At 74.3% G+C, this 14,087-nt stretch overlaps 3 protein-coding genes across 3 annotated transcripts; 2 read left to right on the plus strand and 1 right to left on the minus strand.

The window, feature by feature from the left end:
* The first annotated feature begins 48 nt into the window (after positions 1-48).
* IL17RC (interleukin 17 receptor C) lies at positions 49-3,708 on the plus strand. The gene is given in 19 exon segments (XM_040568564.1): positions 49-199; positions 271-292; positions 368-420; positions 422-691; positions 794-905; positions 975-1,019; positions 1,162-1,301; positions 1,427-1,486; positions 1,646-1,700; positions 1,814-1,998; positions 2,074-2,124; positions 2,194-2,239; positions 2,344-2,456; positions 2,527-2,595; positions 2,672-2,729; positions 2,806-2,901; positions 2,983-3,021; positions 3,110-3,374; positions 3,376-3,708. Coding segments are annotated over 19 exon segments (2,112 nt in total). The 5' UTR covers positions 49-82; the 3' UTR covers positions 3,692-3,708.
* Positions 3,709-3,859: 151 nt separating this feature from the next.
* On the plus strand, positions 3,860-7,509 carry CRELD1 (cysteine rich with EGF like domains 1). Its single transcript, XM_040568565.1, is given in 11 exon segments — positions 3,860-4,063; positions 4,893-4,975; positions 5,060-5,170; positions 5,264-5,355; positions 5,471-5,535; positions 5,537-5,648; positions 5,744-5,839; positions 5,940-6,023; positions 6,142-6,237; positions 6,328-6,471; positions 6,576-7,509. Coding segments are annotated over 11 exon segments (1,293 nt in total). The 5' UTR covers positions 3,860-3,874; the 3' UTR covers positions 6,797-7,509.
* Positions 7,510-7,566: 57 nt separating this feature from the next.
* PRRT3 (proline rich transmembrane protein 3) lies at positions 7,567-11,913 on the minus strand. The gene is made up of 4 exons (XM_040568570.1): positions 11,857-11,913; positions 9,997-11,120; positions 9,773-9,916; positions 7,567-9,510 (listed from the first exon to the last, which is right to left on the minus strand). Exons 2-4 carry the CDS (start codon positions 10,322-10,324, stop codon positions 7,772-7,774), a joined length of 2,211 nt encoding a protein of 736 aa, XP_040424504.1. The 5' UTR covers positions 10,325-11,120; positions 11,857-11,913; the 3' UTR covers positions 7,567-7,771.
* Positions 11,914-14,087: the final 2,174 nt, after the last annotated feature.

Raw genomic sequence — 14,087 nt, forward strand, 5'->3', positions numbered from 1 at the left:
AAGCAGGAGCCGGCGGCGGCGGCGGCGGGGCCCGTGGAGCGGGAGCGGGGCCGACGGGAGCGAGCGGCGGGGGGCCGGGGCCATGGAGCGCCCCGGCCCCGCCACGCGCACCCTGGGGCTGGGGCTGCTGCTGGTGGCGGCGGTGGCGGTGGCGGCGGGTGGGCACGGGACCCCCCGCGACACCCTGGCCTGCTCCCAGGTGGGTCGGCGTCGCGGGCACGCAGGGCCGCAGGGCGTCCCGGCCCCGGCCTCACGCCTGCCTCCCCCTAGGGTCTCGCCTGCCGCCTCCTCGGTAAGTGCCAGCGGCCGTGGCCCCTCCAGCTGAGCCGTGGGGACCCGCGCCCACGGCCGCCCTCGTCTCCCGCAGACGCCGACGTGCTGTGCGGGACGGAGCCGACGGGGCCCGGCCCCGGGCTGGCCCCTGGTGTGGCTGCGGCTGGAGCCGGCGCTGCGCTGCGCGGGGCCGTCTGCCTGCTCGCCCTGCCTGCAGGCACGCCTGCGCCTGGCCATGGAGCCCGGCGCCCCTCGGGATGGGGACGGCGACGGGGACATGTCGCTGAGCACCGCCGCCTCGCCCCCGCACAACGTCACCGGGCTGCTGCTGCTCTCCGGCCACACGTACGCCTCCTCCCGCTGCGTGGCCGTGGAGGTCTGGGCACCGCTGGCCTCCGCGCTGCCCGGCCGCCGCCTGGTACGTAGGGTGCAGGGCCAGGCAGCCCCGGGCACCGCGGTGCGTGGGGATGTGGGCACGGGTGCCTTGGCGTCCCCGCAGCACGGTGGTTTTCCTGCCCAGGGCTCGGTGAGGTTCCGGTGCTTCGAGGCGCCGCTGGGCTCCGAGCTCCACGTGACGGCTTACACCAACGCTCGTGGCCGCCGCTGGCTGAGCCAGAAGCAGCGGGTGCCAGGTGAGCCCCCGGCCCTCCCACGGCGTCCCTGTGCCCCCCCAATGCCTGCTGACACCCCTGTCCCCGCAGACTGCTCGTGGCCCGCCGCCCAGGCCGCCGTCCCGCAGTGCCAAGGTAGGTGCCGGCGTCTCCGTGCCGGGAGCTGGGCAGAGGGGGCCCCACCCGGCCGTGCCCTCGGTGCCGTGCCATCCCCGCGGCTGCTGCAGGGAGGTGTTGGGGTGCCCGGCACGGGGTGCCCTGAGCCTCCCGCGCGCAGTGCCCAGGCTGCAGGTCTCCCTGGGGCCGAAGGCGGTGCTGGTGGAGGTGCAGGCGGCGGCGGTGGGGCTCAACTACACCTTGAGGCTCTACCACAACCACAGCCACGGCGCCGGCGGGTCAGGGCACACGGTGATGGCGGTGAGTGCGAGCCCCTTCCTGACTCCCCGCGCTCCAACTGCCGTTTCTCCATCCCCGGGAAGCAGCAATCACCCCGCCGCGGGGAGGTTTGCCGTGGGGTGACCCCCATCTCGTCCTGGCTGCAGAGCGGGCCCATGAACTACAGCCTGCCGCTGGAGGAGGTGCTGCCCTGCCTCTGCCTGCAGGTAGGCGCCCTGCTGGGCACCGTGGGGACACAGCGGGAGGTGGCAGGGCTGCCACCAAGGGTTGTGGGCACCGTGTGGCCCACTCCAGGGACACAATGGAGCTGGCTGGGTCATGAGGTGACCAGTATAGGCACCCTAAATTGTTTTTGTGCCCTCCAGGTCTGGCTGGAGATCCAGGACCCGCTGCGGGCCACCCTGTGCCCCTTCTCCCACGGTACCCGCACCTGGGGAGGCACAAGCATGGGGGCACTGGGACATGCAGGGACCGAGGGGCTGCGATGCACTGAGACCCCCGGGGCACCCACGCAGACCCCTCTCCCCGTGCAGACGTGGCGGCGTGGAAGCGGCTCTGGGCGCAGACCCGGCTGGTGCTGCACGACACGGGGCAGGCTCTTGCCTGCTCCATCTCGGCGCCCTGCGACCTCCCGGCCGAGCTGGTGCCCTGCTGGAGCCCGGCACCCGGCACACCGTGCCAAGCCCTGCCGGACCTGCAGCAGCCCATCACGGGGCAGGTGAGCATCCCCGGGGGGCCGGGGCACGTGGAGGGGTGGTGGGTGGCACTGATGGGGCTGCCCTTCTGCCCGCAGGGACCCCAGGAGTTCCGAGCGCTGCAGCTGCACCCCAACCTCTGCGTGCAGGTAGGACGTGCCCCAAATCACCCCACAGCTGCCCCACAGGCAGCCTCGTTGACCTGCTCTCTCCGGCAGGTGAGGAGCAGCGGGCAGGTCCGGCTGATGCAGTGCCTGCGGGACCGTGAGTACTGCTGCACACAGGGTGGGAGGGCAGAGGTAGTGCCAGGGACTGGATCCGGCCCTGGTGCTGAGCCCCTGCGCCCAGCCACTGTGTCCTGTCCCCAGGAGCGCTCCCCGGCCACGCGGATGACGTCCTGCTGATGGAACCTGGTGGGAACACGTCGCTCTGCGCCCTGGAGCGGGGCAGCTGCACGCCCCTCGCCAGCTTCACCGCCACGGTAAGCGTCCCCTGGTCCCCAGCGCGGTGGCACTGCTGCCACGCAGCCGGCAAACCCCTACCCCTCGCAGGGATCTGGCCGCCCGGGGCTGCTGGAGCAGCAGCTGCAAGAGGACGTGGCGTCGGGGCAGTGCGTGCAGGTCGGTACGGGCAGCGGGCGCGCAGCGCCCGGGGGGCACGGACCGGGCGGCGAGTGACGTGTCCTCGTCCCCGCAGCTCTGGCGCCCTGATAACAGCAGCGGGGTCGCGCTGTGGGCTTGTCCCATGCACAAATGTGAGTAAGGGGGAGGGCAGGGGTGCTGGGCGGCGTGCCGGGACCCCTCGGTGGGTGCTGACCCCCCGCCCCGCAGACCTGCGCACCCGCTGGGCGCTGGCCTGGATGGGGGTGCTGCTGTGCGCCGCCTGCATCCTGCTGCTGCTCCTGCTGAAGAAGGAGGACCTGAAAGGTGAGCGGGGAGCGCGGCGGGGCTGTGCGCCCCCCGGGCTGCTCGCCCAGCACCCCACCTCACCGCCTCCCCTCCCCGCAGGCTGGCTGAAGTCCCTGAGGGCCGGCTACGGCTCCGAAGGTGAGCGAAAGGCCCCCCCCCCCCCCCCCCCCCCCCCCCTTTGGGATTTGGGCACCCCCGTGGGGTTATCACTGACGTTCTCCCACAGCCCCTCTCCGGGGATGCCGCATGCTCCTGCTGCACGCAGCCGAGCCGGCGGCAGAGCGTGCAGCCTGCGCGCTGTCGGCAGCCCTGCGCCCGCTGGGGATGGCCGTGGTGGCCGCCCCGGGCGGCGGCGGCGGGGCTGCGGCGTGGGGCACGCTGCCGTGGCTGCACGCACAGCACCGGCGGGCGCTGCGTGCCGGCGACACCATCCTCATCCTGCTCTCCCCGGCGGCCGAGGCGGCGGCGCGGCGCTGGGACGCCGCGGCCGGGGCCGGGGCCGGGGCCGTGCCGGGGGTCCCCGGGGGCTGCAGGCGCCCCCGTCCCCGCGGCGTCCCCGTGCGACGCCTTCGCGGCCGCGCTGTCCTGCGCCGTCCCGGTGCTGGCGGCCGGCGGCGGGCGCTACGTGGTGGCGCGGCTGGAGGCCGCGGTGGCGGCCGTGCCCCCGGTGCTGCGGGCGGCCCCGGCCTTCGCCCTGCCCAGCCAGGCCGGCCGCCTGCTGCGGGCCCTGGCGGGGCGTCGAGGCCCGGGGCTGCGGCCCCTGGAGGCGGAGCTGCGCCGGCGGCTGCGGGGGGCGCTGGGGGAATAAAGCGCGTGGTGCGAAAAGAGGGCGGCGGCCCCTTTAAGGCGCGGCGGGGGTGGGAGGAGCGGGTTGGTGGGGGGGGAGGAGGGAGGGGGCGGGACGCGCGGCGCGCCGCGGGAGGCTATTGGTCGGAGGAGGGGGGAGCTGAGTCAGCGGGCGCCGCCCACGCCGAGGGGCGGGGCTGGAGGGATGGGGCCGCGGCGGGTGGCGCCGGGCCGCGGGGGGGCCCGGCTGGGGGGGGCGCTGCTGGGGGTCGCGGTGCTCGGGGGGGTCCTGCTGGGGGCCGCGGGCACCGAGCCGCCGCCGGAGCAGCGCCGAGACCGGGACGGGGCCGAGCCCTGCGGGGCCTGCAGGGGCCTCGCCGACAGCTTCAGCAGGGTGCGGAGATGGGGGGGGGGGGGGGGGGGAATGGGGGGGGGGGGACACTGCGGGGGACATCTATGGGGGTGGCGACTTCGGGGGGGCACTTTTGGGGTGGTGACGTCTTGGGGGGGTGGACGTCTTGGGGGGGTGACATTTTTTGGGGGGGTGACACTTTTTTGGGGGGTGACACCTTTGGGGGGTGGCAGCTGGGGGGGCATCTTGGGGAGGTGACATTTGGGGGGGGTGACATCTTGGGGGGGACATATTTGGGGGTTAACTTGGGGGGGTGACATCTTGGGGGGGGTGGCAACTTGGGGACACTTTTGGGGGGGTGACACATTTGGGGGTGACACCTCTGGGGGGTGACACCCTTGGGGGGCTGACATCTTGGGGGGGGCACATTTCAGGGGGTGACATCTTGGGCGGGTGACACCTTTGGGGGGCTGACAGCTTTGGGGGGGGGTGACAACTTGAGGGGTGACAATTTTGGAGGGGGTGACACTTTTTGGGGGGGTTGACACCTTTGAGGGGTGACATCTCGGGGGGGGGGGACAGCCCACGCTGGGGGAGTGGGGTGGCACGGGGTGACGACACCCGCAGCGCGGGGGGGCTGGGGGTGACACGGTGTGGGGGTGGGGGGGGGGGGGTGACACGGCCTGGGGGGGGGGTCAGAGGAGGCCAAGCCCTGGGGTGGCGGAGGGGTGGCACATGGAGGTGACAGCGCTGACATCGGTTGCGCATGGGACGCTCCCCGGGGAGCAGGGGTTGGGGTGATCCCCACGGGGGGGGGGGCAGCCGCGGGGTCCCACCGGTGCGTCGGCCGCCCCCCCCCCCGCGTGCCCAGGGGCTGGAGCGGACGGAGCGCGAGGGCTTCGGCGGGGGCAACACGGCCTGGGAGGAGGAGAAGCTGGCCAAGTACAAGCACAGGTGAGCGTGGGGCAGGGCCTCCTCGGGGGGGGCACAACAGAGGGGTTATATGGACCCCCCCCACCCCAAAAATCATCCCCGCAGCGAGACCCGGCTGCTGGAGGTGCTGGAGAGCGTGTGCCCCCCCTCGGACTTCGCCTGCCACCAGCTGCTGGAGCGCAGCGAGGAGCACGTGGAGCGCTGGTGGTTCCACGAGTGAGCGGGGGGACACGGCTGGGGGGGGGGGGGCTCTGTGGGGGTTTGGGGGGGACACATGGGGCCTGAGCGCCGTGTGTCCCCCCCCCCCAGGCGCCACCAGCACCCCGACTTCTTCCAGTGGCTGTGCATGGACCGCCTGGCGCTGTGCTGCCCCCCCGGCACCTACGGCCCCGACTGCCTCCGTGAGTCACCGGGGGGGGGGGGATTTAGGGGGAAAAGGCGGAGCTGGAAGAAAGGGGGGCTCCCTCATTGCGGCCCCCCCACCACCACCATCTCCGTCCCCTTGCGTCCCCGCAGCCTGCGCCGGCGGCCGGCAGCAGCCCTGCAGCGGCAACGGGCGCTGCGACGGCGAGGGGACGCGGGGGGGGCACCGGCCTCTGCGTCTGCAGCCCGGGCTACGGCGGGCCCTACTGCGCCGAGTGCGGCGACGGCTACTACGAGGCCTCGCGCAACCAGAGCCAGCTGCTGTGTGCCGGTAGGCGCCGTGCCGGCGGGGAGCTGGGCCGCCCCGGTCCCCCCCCCCGCCCTGGCCCCGCGCCCACCGCCCCGCTGTGCCCCCCGCTCCGGCAGAGTGCTACCGGGCCTGCGGGCGCTGCACGGGGCCGGAGGACTCGAGCTGCCTGCGCTGCAAGAGGGGCTGGGTGCTGCACGAGCACCGCTGCATCGGTGGGTGTGAAGGGGATGGGGGGGGGGCTCTCTCGGGGGTGGGGGTGTCGGGGGGGGGGGGGGCGGCTCTGCGGGATCGTCGCCTGTCTGTGTCCCGCAGACATCGATGAGTGCGGCACGGAGATGGCGCACTGCAGGGCCAACCAGTTCTGCGTCAACACCGAGGGATCCTACGAGTGCCGAGGTGGGGTGGTGGTGGGGTGCCCCCCCACATCCCCAGCTCCTCTAGGCTTTGTCCAGCCCGGAGCTGGGCGGCGGTCACTCCCCCCCGCCATCCTTAATTCCTTCCCCCCACCCCACAGACTGCTCCACCGCCTGCATCGGCTGCATGGGCGCGGGGCCGTCGCGCTGCAAGAAGTGCAACAAGGGCTACCGGCGGGACGGAGCCAAGTGCCTGGGTGAGTGACCCCTGCGAGCTGGGGGGGGGGGTGGGAAAGGCCCTGTGCCCCCCCCTCCCCGCTGCCCGAGCCCTGCCCGCCTCCCCGCAGACGTGGACGAGTGCGCCGGCGCCGAGGAGCCCGTCTGCAGCGGGGTGCAGGAGGTGTGCGAGAACACGGAGGGCGGCTACCGCTGCGTCTGCGCCCAGGGCCACGTGCGCCGGGATGGGCAGTGCGTGGAGGACAAACCCCCCGGTACGGCTGGGAGCCGGGATGTGGGGTGGTGGGGGCACCAAAGGTGGGGTGGGGGGGGTGGGGGGGTCCCGCCATGCCCTCGCTCACCGGCGTTGCCTTCGCAGACGCCCCGGAGAAGGGCTTCTTCGACGACGTGACGGAGGACGAGGTGGTGGTGCTGCAGCAGATGTTTTTCGGGGTGATGATCTGCGCCCTCGCCACGCTGGCCGCCAAGGGCGACATGGTGTTCACCGCCATCTTCATCGGCGCCGTGGCCGCCATGGCCGGCTACTGGCTCTCCGACCGCAGCGACCGCGTCCTCGACGGCTTCATGAAGGGCAGATAGCTCCGGCTCCGTCGGCCGTAAGCGGGGCTGCCGAGGCCGGATCCTGCACGTGGTGGTGCCCTCGGGGCTGCGCCTGCCCTGCATGTGCCCCCCCCCCAGCACCCCCACCGGTAGAGTAGGGTCCGTCCCCACCCCGTCCCCTGCAGAACTGGGGTCCGGTCCCGTGGGCATAGTGCTGCTTGGGGCCTGCAGGGGGGGCACAGCATGCTGCCCCCCACCCCTCGTGTGCTGGGGGGGGGCCCAGTGCTGCGGCATGGGGTGTGGGGGCCCCCCCCGCAGCACTGGGGGCTCGCCCAGGCAGTCGGGGAGCCCCCAGACGCTGGCACTCTGCCCCCACCCCGTGGCCCTGCTGTGCTGGGGATGGGGACGTGCTGTGGGGAGGGACAGGAGGCAGGGGGGGCCGGGCCCCCCCACCCAAGCCACAGTGCTGGGTCCATGCAGAGCCCCCAAGCCCCCCTCCCCATGTCCCCAGGGCTGAGCCCGTGTCCCCCCCAGCTCCCGTGTCCCCAGGCAGGGTGAGGGCAGCTGGGGGCCCCCGGGGCGGGGGGAGCACCGGTCCCCAGCACCGCACTGCTCCCAGGGCACCGCGCCGGGGCGGGGGGGCCGTGCTGGATGCATGAACGTGGCCGTTGCATTTGTCCGTGGTTTGTCCGTCAGGGTGTGCCCATCTGTCCGTGTGTCCATATCTCAGGAATAAAGCTCCGCACACCCGGCCCGGCTGCTTGTGAGGGGGGGGGGGCAAGCAGAGAAGGCAATGGGGGGGGGGGGCCGCCTGCTCAGGACATAAACTTTATTTCTCTGTTTTGGCACAAACGGAGCCAGCCGAGGACAGCTCCCGCTTCCCACCGGGTGCAGGATCGGGCCCATGCGGGGCTCATCCCGCTGGGCCCCCGGTGTGGGCTGTGGGGCGGGGGGGGGGGGGGGAGGACAGGACACGGCTCTGCCCGGCCCCGCGCCCCCTCCCAGAGCAGCGTCTCAGAGCTCGATGGTGTCGCTGGAGAGGCTGCGGGCGTCCACCTGCTTGCTGAGCGCCAGGAAACTGCGCCGGGCCTCGCGCTCCGAGTCGGGGGGCTGGGGGAGCGCGGGGGGCTCCTGGTGGGCCAGCAGCTGGGCCCGGCTGGGCGCCTCCTCCAGGGGCAGGCTGTCGGGCGAGGACAGCCCGTGGCGCCAGGGGTTCCAGCTGATCTTCAGCGAGGAGCTCTCCAGCGAGCTGGCGGAGGCCACGGACTCCCCGCGAGGCCCCGGCAGCTCGGTCAGCGAGGTGCAGCGAGCCAGCCCGGGGGGCTCGGCGGCGGCGTGCAGCGAGGCGCCGGAGCCGCGCCGAGGCCGCCCGAAGAGCCCCTCGCGCAGGAGGTGCCGGCGGCACAGCGCCTGGTCGATGCTGCGCCGGAGGTCGATGGGCGACGGCGGGCGGAAGGCCAGGTCCCCCAGGGAGGCCGAGGAGCCCCGCTCGCGGGCGGCCACCACCGCGTTGGGACACTTGGGGCTGAGCCCCGTTGCCCCCCCTGCCGTGGCCGCCCGGGCCTCGTTGCTGTCCTTCAGCGCCCGCAGCGGCAGCTGCTCGGCCGGGTTGCGGATGAGGCTCTTGGAGATGTCGCCGGTGGGCGCCCGCTCGGCGCGGTCGTAGCAGTTGTTGGGGTACTCGGGGGCCTGGGCCTTGCGCCCGGCGCAGAAATACCGCACCGCCTTGGCCCAGCACGAGTGCCCGGCGTCGCCGCCGTGCCGGCCGCCCCACAGGGGCTCGGCGGCGCCCGCCAGCAAGGCCAACCCGGCACCCAGCTCCCCGGCCCGCATCCAGCACTGCGCCGCCCAGCAGGGCCAGCCGCAGCGCCCGGGGGGCCCCAGGCCGCCGCGCAGCCACAGGGCGCTGTACACCTGCAGCCCGCAGCAGGGCAGCCCCAGCGCCCCCGCCGCCAGCAGCGCCCGCGCCCCTCGCCGTAACCCCGGCCCCTCGCGGCGGGAGGCCCGCAGCGCCCGCCAGCCCCCCCGTAACCCCCCCAGCAGCAGCAGCAGCGCCCCGGCCGCGCAGCCCAGCCCGTGCAGCGCCAGCCCGGCGGCCAGGCCCAAGCGCGGCCACAGCAGGTCGGCGGCAGCCGGCGCCCCGCTCTGCAGGGCGGCCGCGGCCCCCAGCGCCGGCAGCCCCCCCAGGGGGCTGGGCAGCAGCCGGAGCTGTGCCAGGCGCTGCAGGCGGCGCAGCAGCAGGGCGAAGGCCGCCAGCAGCAGCGGGAAGGGGGCCGTGCAGAGCAGCAGCAGGGCGCGGGGCGGCAGGCGGCCTCGCGCCCCGTAGGGGTCCACCAGCAGCAGGGTGGCCCGCAGGAGGCTGGCGGCCAGCAGCAGTCCCTGGGCGCCCAGCAGCAGGGGCAGGTGGGGTGGGCGCAGCGCCGCGGCCGCCCCCAGCCCCGCCAGGCAGCCCAGCCCCAGCAGCAGGCAGAGCGCGGCCACCGCGTAGGCGTGGGCGGCCCAGGCCAGGCGCAGCGGGCGGCGCAGCTCGGCCCAGCGCAGCGCCGTCGTGTTGGAGCCCCCGTCGGCGCACGAGGACCCCGGGCAGGCGCTGGCACCCGGTGACGGGTGGCTGGGCTCCGGTTCTGGCTCCGGCTCCGGTGGCGGGGGACGCCACGGGGCGCGCTGCGTCGTCACCCAGACCACTCCCCGCCGCCACGTGGCCGAGGGGGACGCGGTGGTGCTGGCGGCGGGGGGCTGCGTCCCCAAGGCGTCTGCGGGAGGGGAGGAGGCGGTTTGTCAGCGGGGTGCCCCACACACGTGGGCCATGGTCACGTCCCTGACCCCCCAGGGAAGCCCCAGCCCTGCCAGCTCTCAGCATTAATCCCTGCGGGCAGTAGATTAGGGCCATCGCCGGGCACAATCCTGATTGAAGGTGGCACCGCGTCCCAGCCGGGTGGCCCAAGATAGCTGCTGCCCCCCCCCCCAAACCCCAGCCCCAGGCTGGGAGAGGGCTCACCCGCATCCCCGCCTCACCTGAGCGCCTGGTCCCGGGGGATGTCCCTGCCACGGGATGGGTTGTCGGCTGTGGGGCAGGCACGGTGGCATTTGGGATGCTCCCGGGACCCACGGCGCCCCGAACCCGCTGCGGGGAGCCCACGTCCTGCTCAGGGAGCAGCCCTGCAAGGGAGGGGAGAGCTGGCACCCGCGGGGGCTCGGTCACCACAGGGGGGTGGTCCCCACGTTGTGCCAGCTCCTACCTGCATAGGGAGTGCCCGGGGGGGGGCGTGCTGGAGACGGGCGGCGGTGTGGGGCTGGTGCCGAGGGCAGCCCCTGGGGTGGGCTGGGGTCCCTGCAGCCCCGTTGGCCTGGCGGATGCCGTGTCCCCGGCGGTGGCGTTGCTGAGCGGGGCCCTGCGCGTGCTCCTCTGGTGGGCAGGCAGCGCCCAGGTCCACGTCTCAGCCCTGCCCTCCTGGGCCACCTCGGGCGCCAGCCCCCAGGATGGGGCCCCCCGGCCCCCCGGCTCTGCCAGCAGCAGTGGGACAGAGCTGGGCAGAGCCAGGGAGGGGCTGGGGGGGCTTCCTGCATCCCCTTGCCTGCCCGGTGGCTGCACGGAGCCAGGGCTGGTGTGGGGACCCTGTGCTGGCCCCGTGCCTGCAGGCTGGGGGACAGGGGCAGTGCTGGGGGGGCCCCGCAGCTCCTGCACTTCTCCAGCGGGGCCCGGGGCCACTGGCTGTCCCCGTGTGTGCGCCTCTGCTGTCCCCGTCCCGGTCCCCCCTGACGGCTCGGGGGTCAGGGCGATGGTGGACACGGTCGGCCGGGGGCCAGGGGTCCTGGCTGGCATGGTGGCACTGTGCCCGGATGGGGACGTTCCCTGCCCAGCCCAGGGTGGCCCCGGGGAGCCTGGCCCCGTGTCCGTGGGCACCCTGGGGGCCGGCGTCCCCAGTGCAGAGCCATGGGGCAGCCATGTCCCCCCCCAGGGGCTGTCCTGGCCTTCGGCCTCCCCTCCTCGCCAGGCGATGAAGGGCTCCTCCACCACGGCCGGGGCTGCGCTGCCTGCCAGGCTCATCCCTGTCCCCCGGGGTGCCCCGGTGACAGCCCCCGGCTGTGGCAGCGGGGACCAGCGCACGGGGCTGCCGCCCCCCCAGTGTTCGCTGTCGGGGGTCCCGGCACCGCTCAACTCCCCCGAGGCGTCCCAGGCAGGGGACGGGACCGGCTGCTGGTGTCCCCAGGACAGGGCATGCAGGGGGACCCTGCCCTGCTGGGGGGTCCCGTCCGACGGCAGCTCCACTGACAGCGTCCCCCGGGCCCCGGCGGGGACCCCGGTGGCCAGGAACAGCCCCCAGGTGACGAGCCACGCTGCAGCCATGGCGAGCCCTTCACCCTGGGGGAACAGGGGGCTCGGTGAGCTGAGACCCGTGGTGGACGGCAAGAGGCCACCGGTGCCGTGCCCAGGTGCAGGCACCCAGCACCACGGCACACGGTGCTGCACCGCACCTGGCACGATGGGGGGGACCCACACGCAGCCCCCCCCCGTGCCCAGCAGAGCCTGGGCCCCACGGCGACCCCGCTGCTTGGGGATGGGGCAGGACCCCCCCCACCATTCCCGGGGCCCTGTTCCCAGCTGTGTCCCCCCCCAGCAGGCCCCATCCCCGGTGACCCCCATTCCCCATCTTCCCGTTCCCAGCGTCCCCGCTGCGGGCGGTCCTCGGTGCTTGTGCCGCCCGCCCCCAGCATCCCCGGTGGCCCTGTGCCCGGTGTGCCCGGTGTGCCCGGTGCCGGCGGCCCCGCTCGGGCGCGCACCGTTCACCTTGGCGCGTCCCCGGCTGCCTCCCCCCGGGGATGCCCGGCCCGGCCCGGCGCGCCCCCGCCACACGGCTCAGCCCGGCCCGGGGCCGCCCGGTGCGGCGGGGCGGGACCAAACCGGCACCGGCGCGGCCGCCGCATCCCGAGGAATCCGGAGCGCGCCGGGCCGGCCCCGCTGCCCGGTGCTCGGTGCTCGGTGCTCGGTGCTCGGTGCCCGGGCCGCGGTGCGGGTCAGCCCCCTCCCGCCGCCCGCAGCAGCCCGGGAGGCCCCGGTGCCGGTACCGGCAGCGGCCCGCCGCAGCCCCCCCGCTGACCTGCCGGTGCCGGTGCCGGTGCCGGTGCCGGTGCCGGTGCCGGTGCGGGCCGGGCTCTGCGGCGGAGCGGGCGGCGGCGGCGGCCGGTCACGCGCCGCTCCGAGCCGCGGGCACCCGCGCCGGGAGCCCGCCCGGCACCGGGAGGGGCGGCGGCGCGGCGGCGCGGGGCGGCACGGCACGGCTCGGCACGGCACGGCTCGGCACGGCTCGGCACGGCTCGGCACGGCGAGGGGGCACGAGTCCCGGGGAGGTCCCCCTGGAGCATCGCCTCCTTAGGGCGCCCGGGTCCCCAGCACCGTGGGGCCAGGCTGTGGGCACCGTGACCCCAAAAGGTGCGCGGGTGGCGCTGACACCCCCTGCCCCTCACCTGCTGAGGGGCCCTGCCAGGGTGATTGGCTAATTAGCTAATTGGAGAGCTGCGGGCCCTGCCAGGGCCTCGGCCAGCACCTTGGCACGGCCGCAGCGCGGCAAAGTGGCAGCGGCTCAGGGCTCTGCGCCACACCGCGATGTGCCCTCGGCAAGCCCCGGCACCGCGGGGATGCAGCGCACCCCAGGTCCCCTGGCACACACCCGTGCCCATGTGCCCCCAGCCCCAGTCCCTGCTGCAGCCCAGCCTGGGGCACTGCGCTTCTGCTGGGCTTGCCATGGGTGCACGGGGCATTTTGGGGCCCTCATCCCCCTCCCTGCAGCACCGGGGCTGCAGCAGCCCGCTGAGCGCAGGGCTGGGGAATTTGGGCAATGCCGGCACGCCTGGCCCCACAAAGGCAGCAGGGCGGGCGGCTAATCCGGGGATTAGTGCTGGGGAGGCCGCACGGGGGGAGCCGGGCAGCAGCAGGGCCCAGGGGGTGGCCGGCCTCACCCTACAGACGGGGTGGCCGTGGGGCCAGGCGTGGGCCGTGGTGGCGGGGCCAGCTGTGCCCCACATATCTCAGCCACTGCAGCGCGGGGAAAGCAACCGCATCCCCGTCCCCCTGTGCCGTCAGCGGTTTCCTCCTCTGCCAAGTGACTCAGTGCAGGTGGGCCGACGGGAGCCGCCACTGCACCGCAGCAGCCGCCTCTCTGCCTGCACGGCCGAGGGAGCGGAGCGAGGGACACCGCCTGCCCTCTTTATGTCCCGCGCCACCTGGGCGTCACCGGTTTTTCCCCGCTTTTGGGCAGCCTTTCTCCGGGGCTGTCCCCCAAGTAAGCAGGATGAAAACGCGGGGTGTATCAGGAGAAAGCAGCCCCTTCTGCCTGCCCCCAGCAGCACGGAGCCCCTCTTTGTGTCCTCATGGCACCTGAGCATGGGGCGCTTCAGCGAGGGCTGGGACGAGACCCCCAAATACACATGCCAGCTGCCCCACAACAGCAAAGGCCCTGTGCGAGGGGCAGCACGGCTGGCTCCGGGAGCTTGAGACTGAACTCGGTGACCACACGCCCTGGAAATCCTCGCCGAGGGGTGGGAAGCGCCGTGCCGGCAATGAACGCGAGGCAGGCGGTGGCTCGCGCCCCGCGCAGAGCCGTGCACACACTTCCATTTTTGTCTGTCGGAGCCAGCAGGGGAGTTGTGGCGCGGCGCAGCCTTATTGGGATAAACGCTGGCAGCAAAACCCCTGGAGGAGACCCTGAATGGGAACCAGCGTGGGGCCGGGCTGTGGGGCCAGGTGGGACCCGCTGCTCCCCGGGGCCTTGCCCCACGTCCCCCCCAAGGTGGCCGGTGCAGGGGGAGCACCGCATCCTGCTGCTCCTCACTACACCCGGCTGCAGCCCCTTTCTACAAAACCATCGCGCACAACCCCGCCACGAGCCATCGTGTGGGAGGCCGGGGGGTCCCCTACGCCAGCCCCCCCCGCTGCACACCCCAGCATGTCCTCAGGGTGCCGGCCGGGCGCGGGGGCTTGCAGCAGAGACCTCCAGAGGTCCCTCCAAGCTCAGCGATGCGCTGCCGGGCTGGCAGCCTGCAGCACGGACCTCCAGCCTGCTCCAGCCCCGCAGACACCGACACCGGTGCCTCCCCAAAACGCAGACAGATCCTCAAACCCCTAGCAGCGGGTTGTGCCCCGCAAAGCTGCTGCAGTGCAGGGAAGGCAGCTACAGAAGGGAAATGCAAAGGGAAGGGACGCAGACGGTGCTGGACGCCCGCTGCTGCCTGCAGCTGTCGGCCGCAGGACGGCCTCGGCAGCCCCCCTGCCAACCCGGGGGGACCCCAGAGATTGGGGGATCCCCAGGCCTGCCTACCCCCACCTTCTCCT

The sequence above is a fragment of the Cygnus olor genome, chromosome 10 (genome assembly GCF_009769625.2).
Source record: "Cygnus olor isolate bCygOlo1 chromosome 10, bCygOlo1.pri.v2, whole genome shotgun sequence".
NCBI lineage: Eukaryota > Metazoa > Chordata > Aves > Anseriformes > Anatidae > Cygnus > Cygnus olor.

Excerpts from the sequence above, each read along its gene's own strand:
- PRRT3 (XM_040568570.1), bottom strand. The coding sequence starts at position 10,324 with ATGCAGGAAGCCCCCCCAGCCCCTCCCTGGCTCTGCCCAGCTCTGTCC. Across the intron at positions 9,917-9,996 it reads CCCGGGCACTCCCTATGCAG|GGCTGCTCCCTGAGCAGGAC; the intron begins GTAGGAGCTGGC and ends CCTCCCTTGCAG. Across the intron at positions 9,511-9,772 it reads CCCCGGGACCAGGCGCTCAG|ACGCCTTGGGGACGCAGCCC; the intron begins GTGAGGCGGGGA and ends CCCCTCCCGCAG.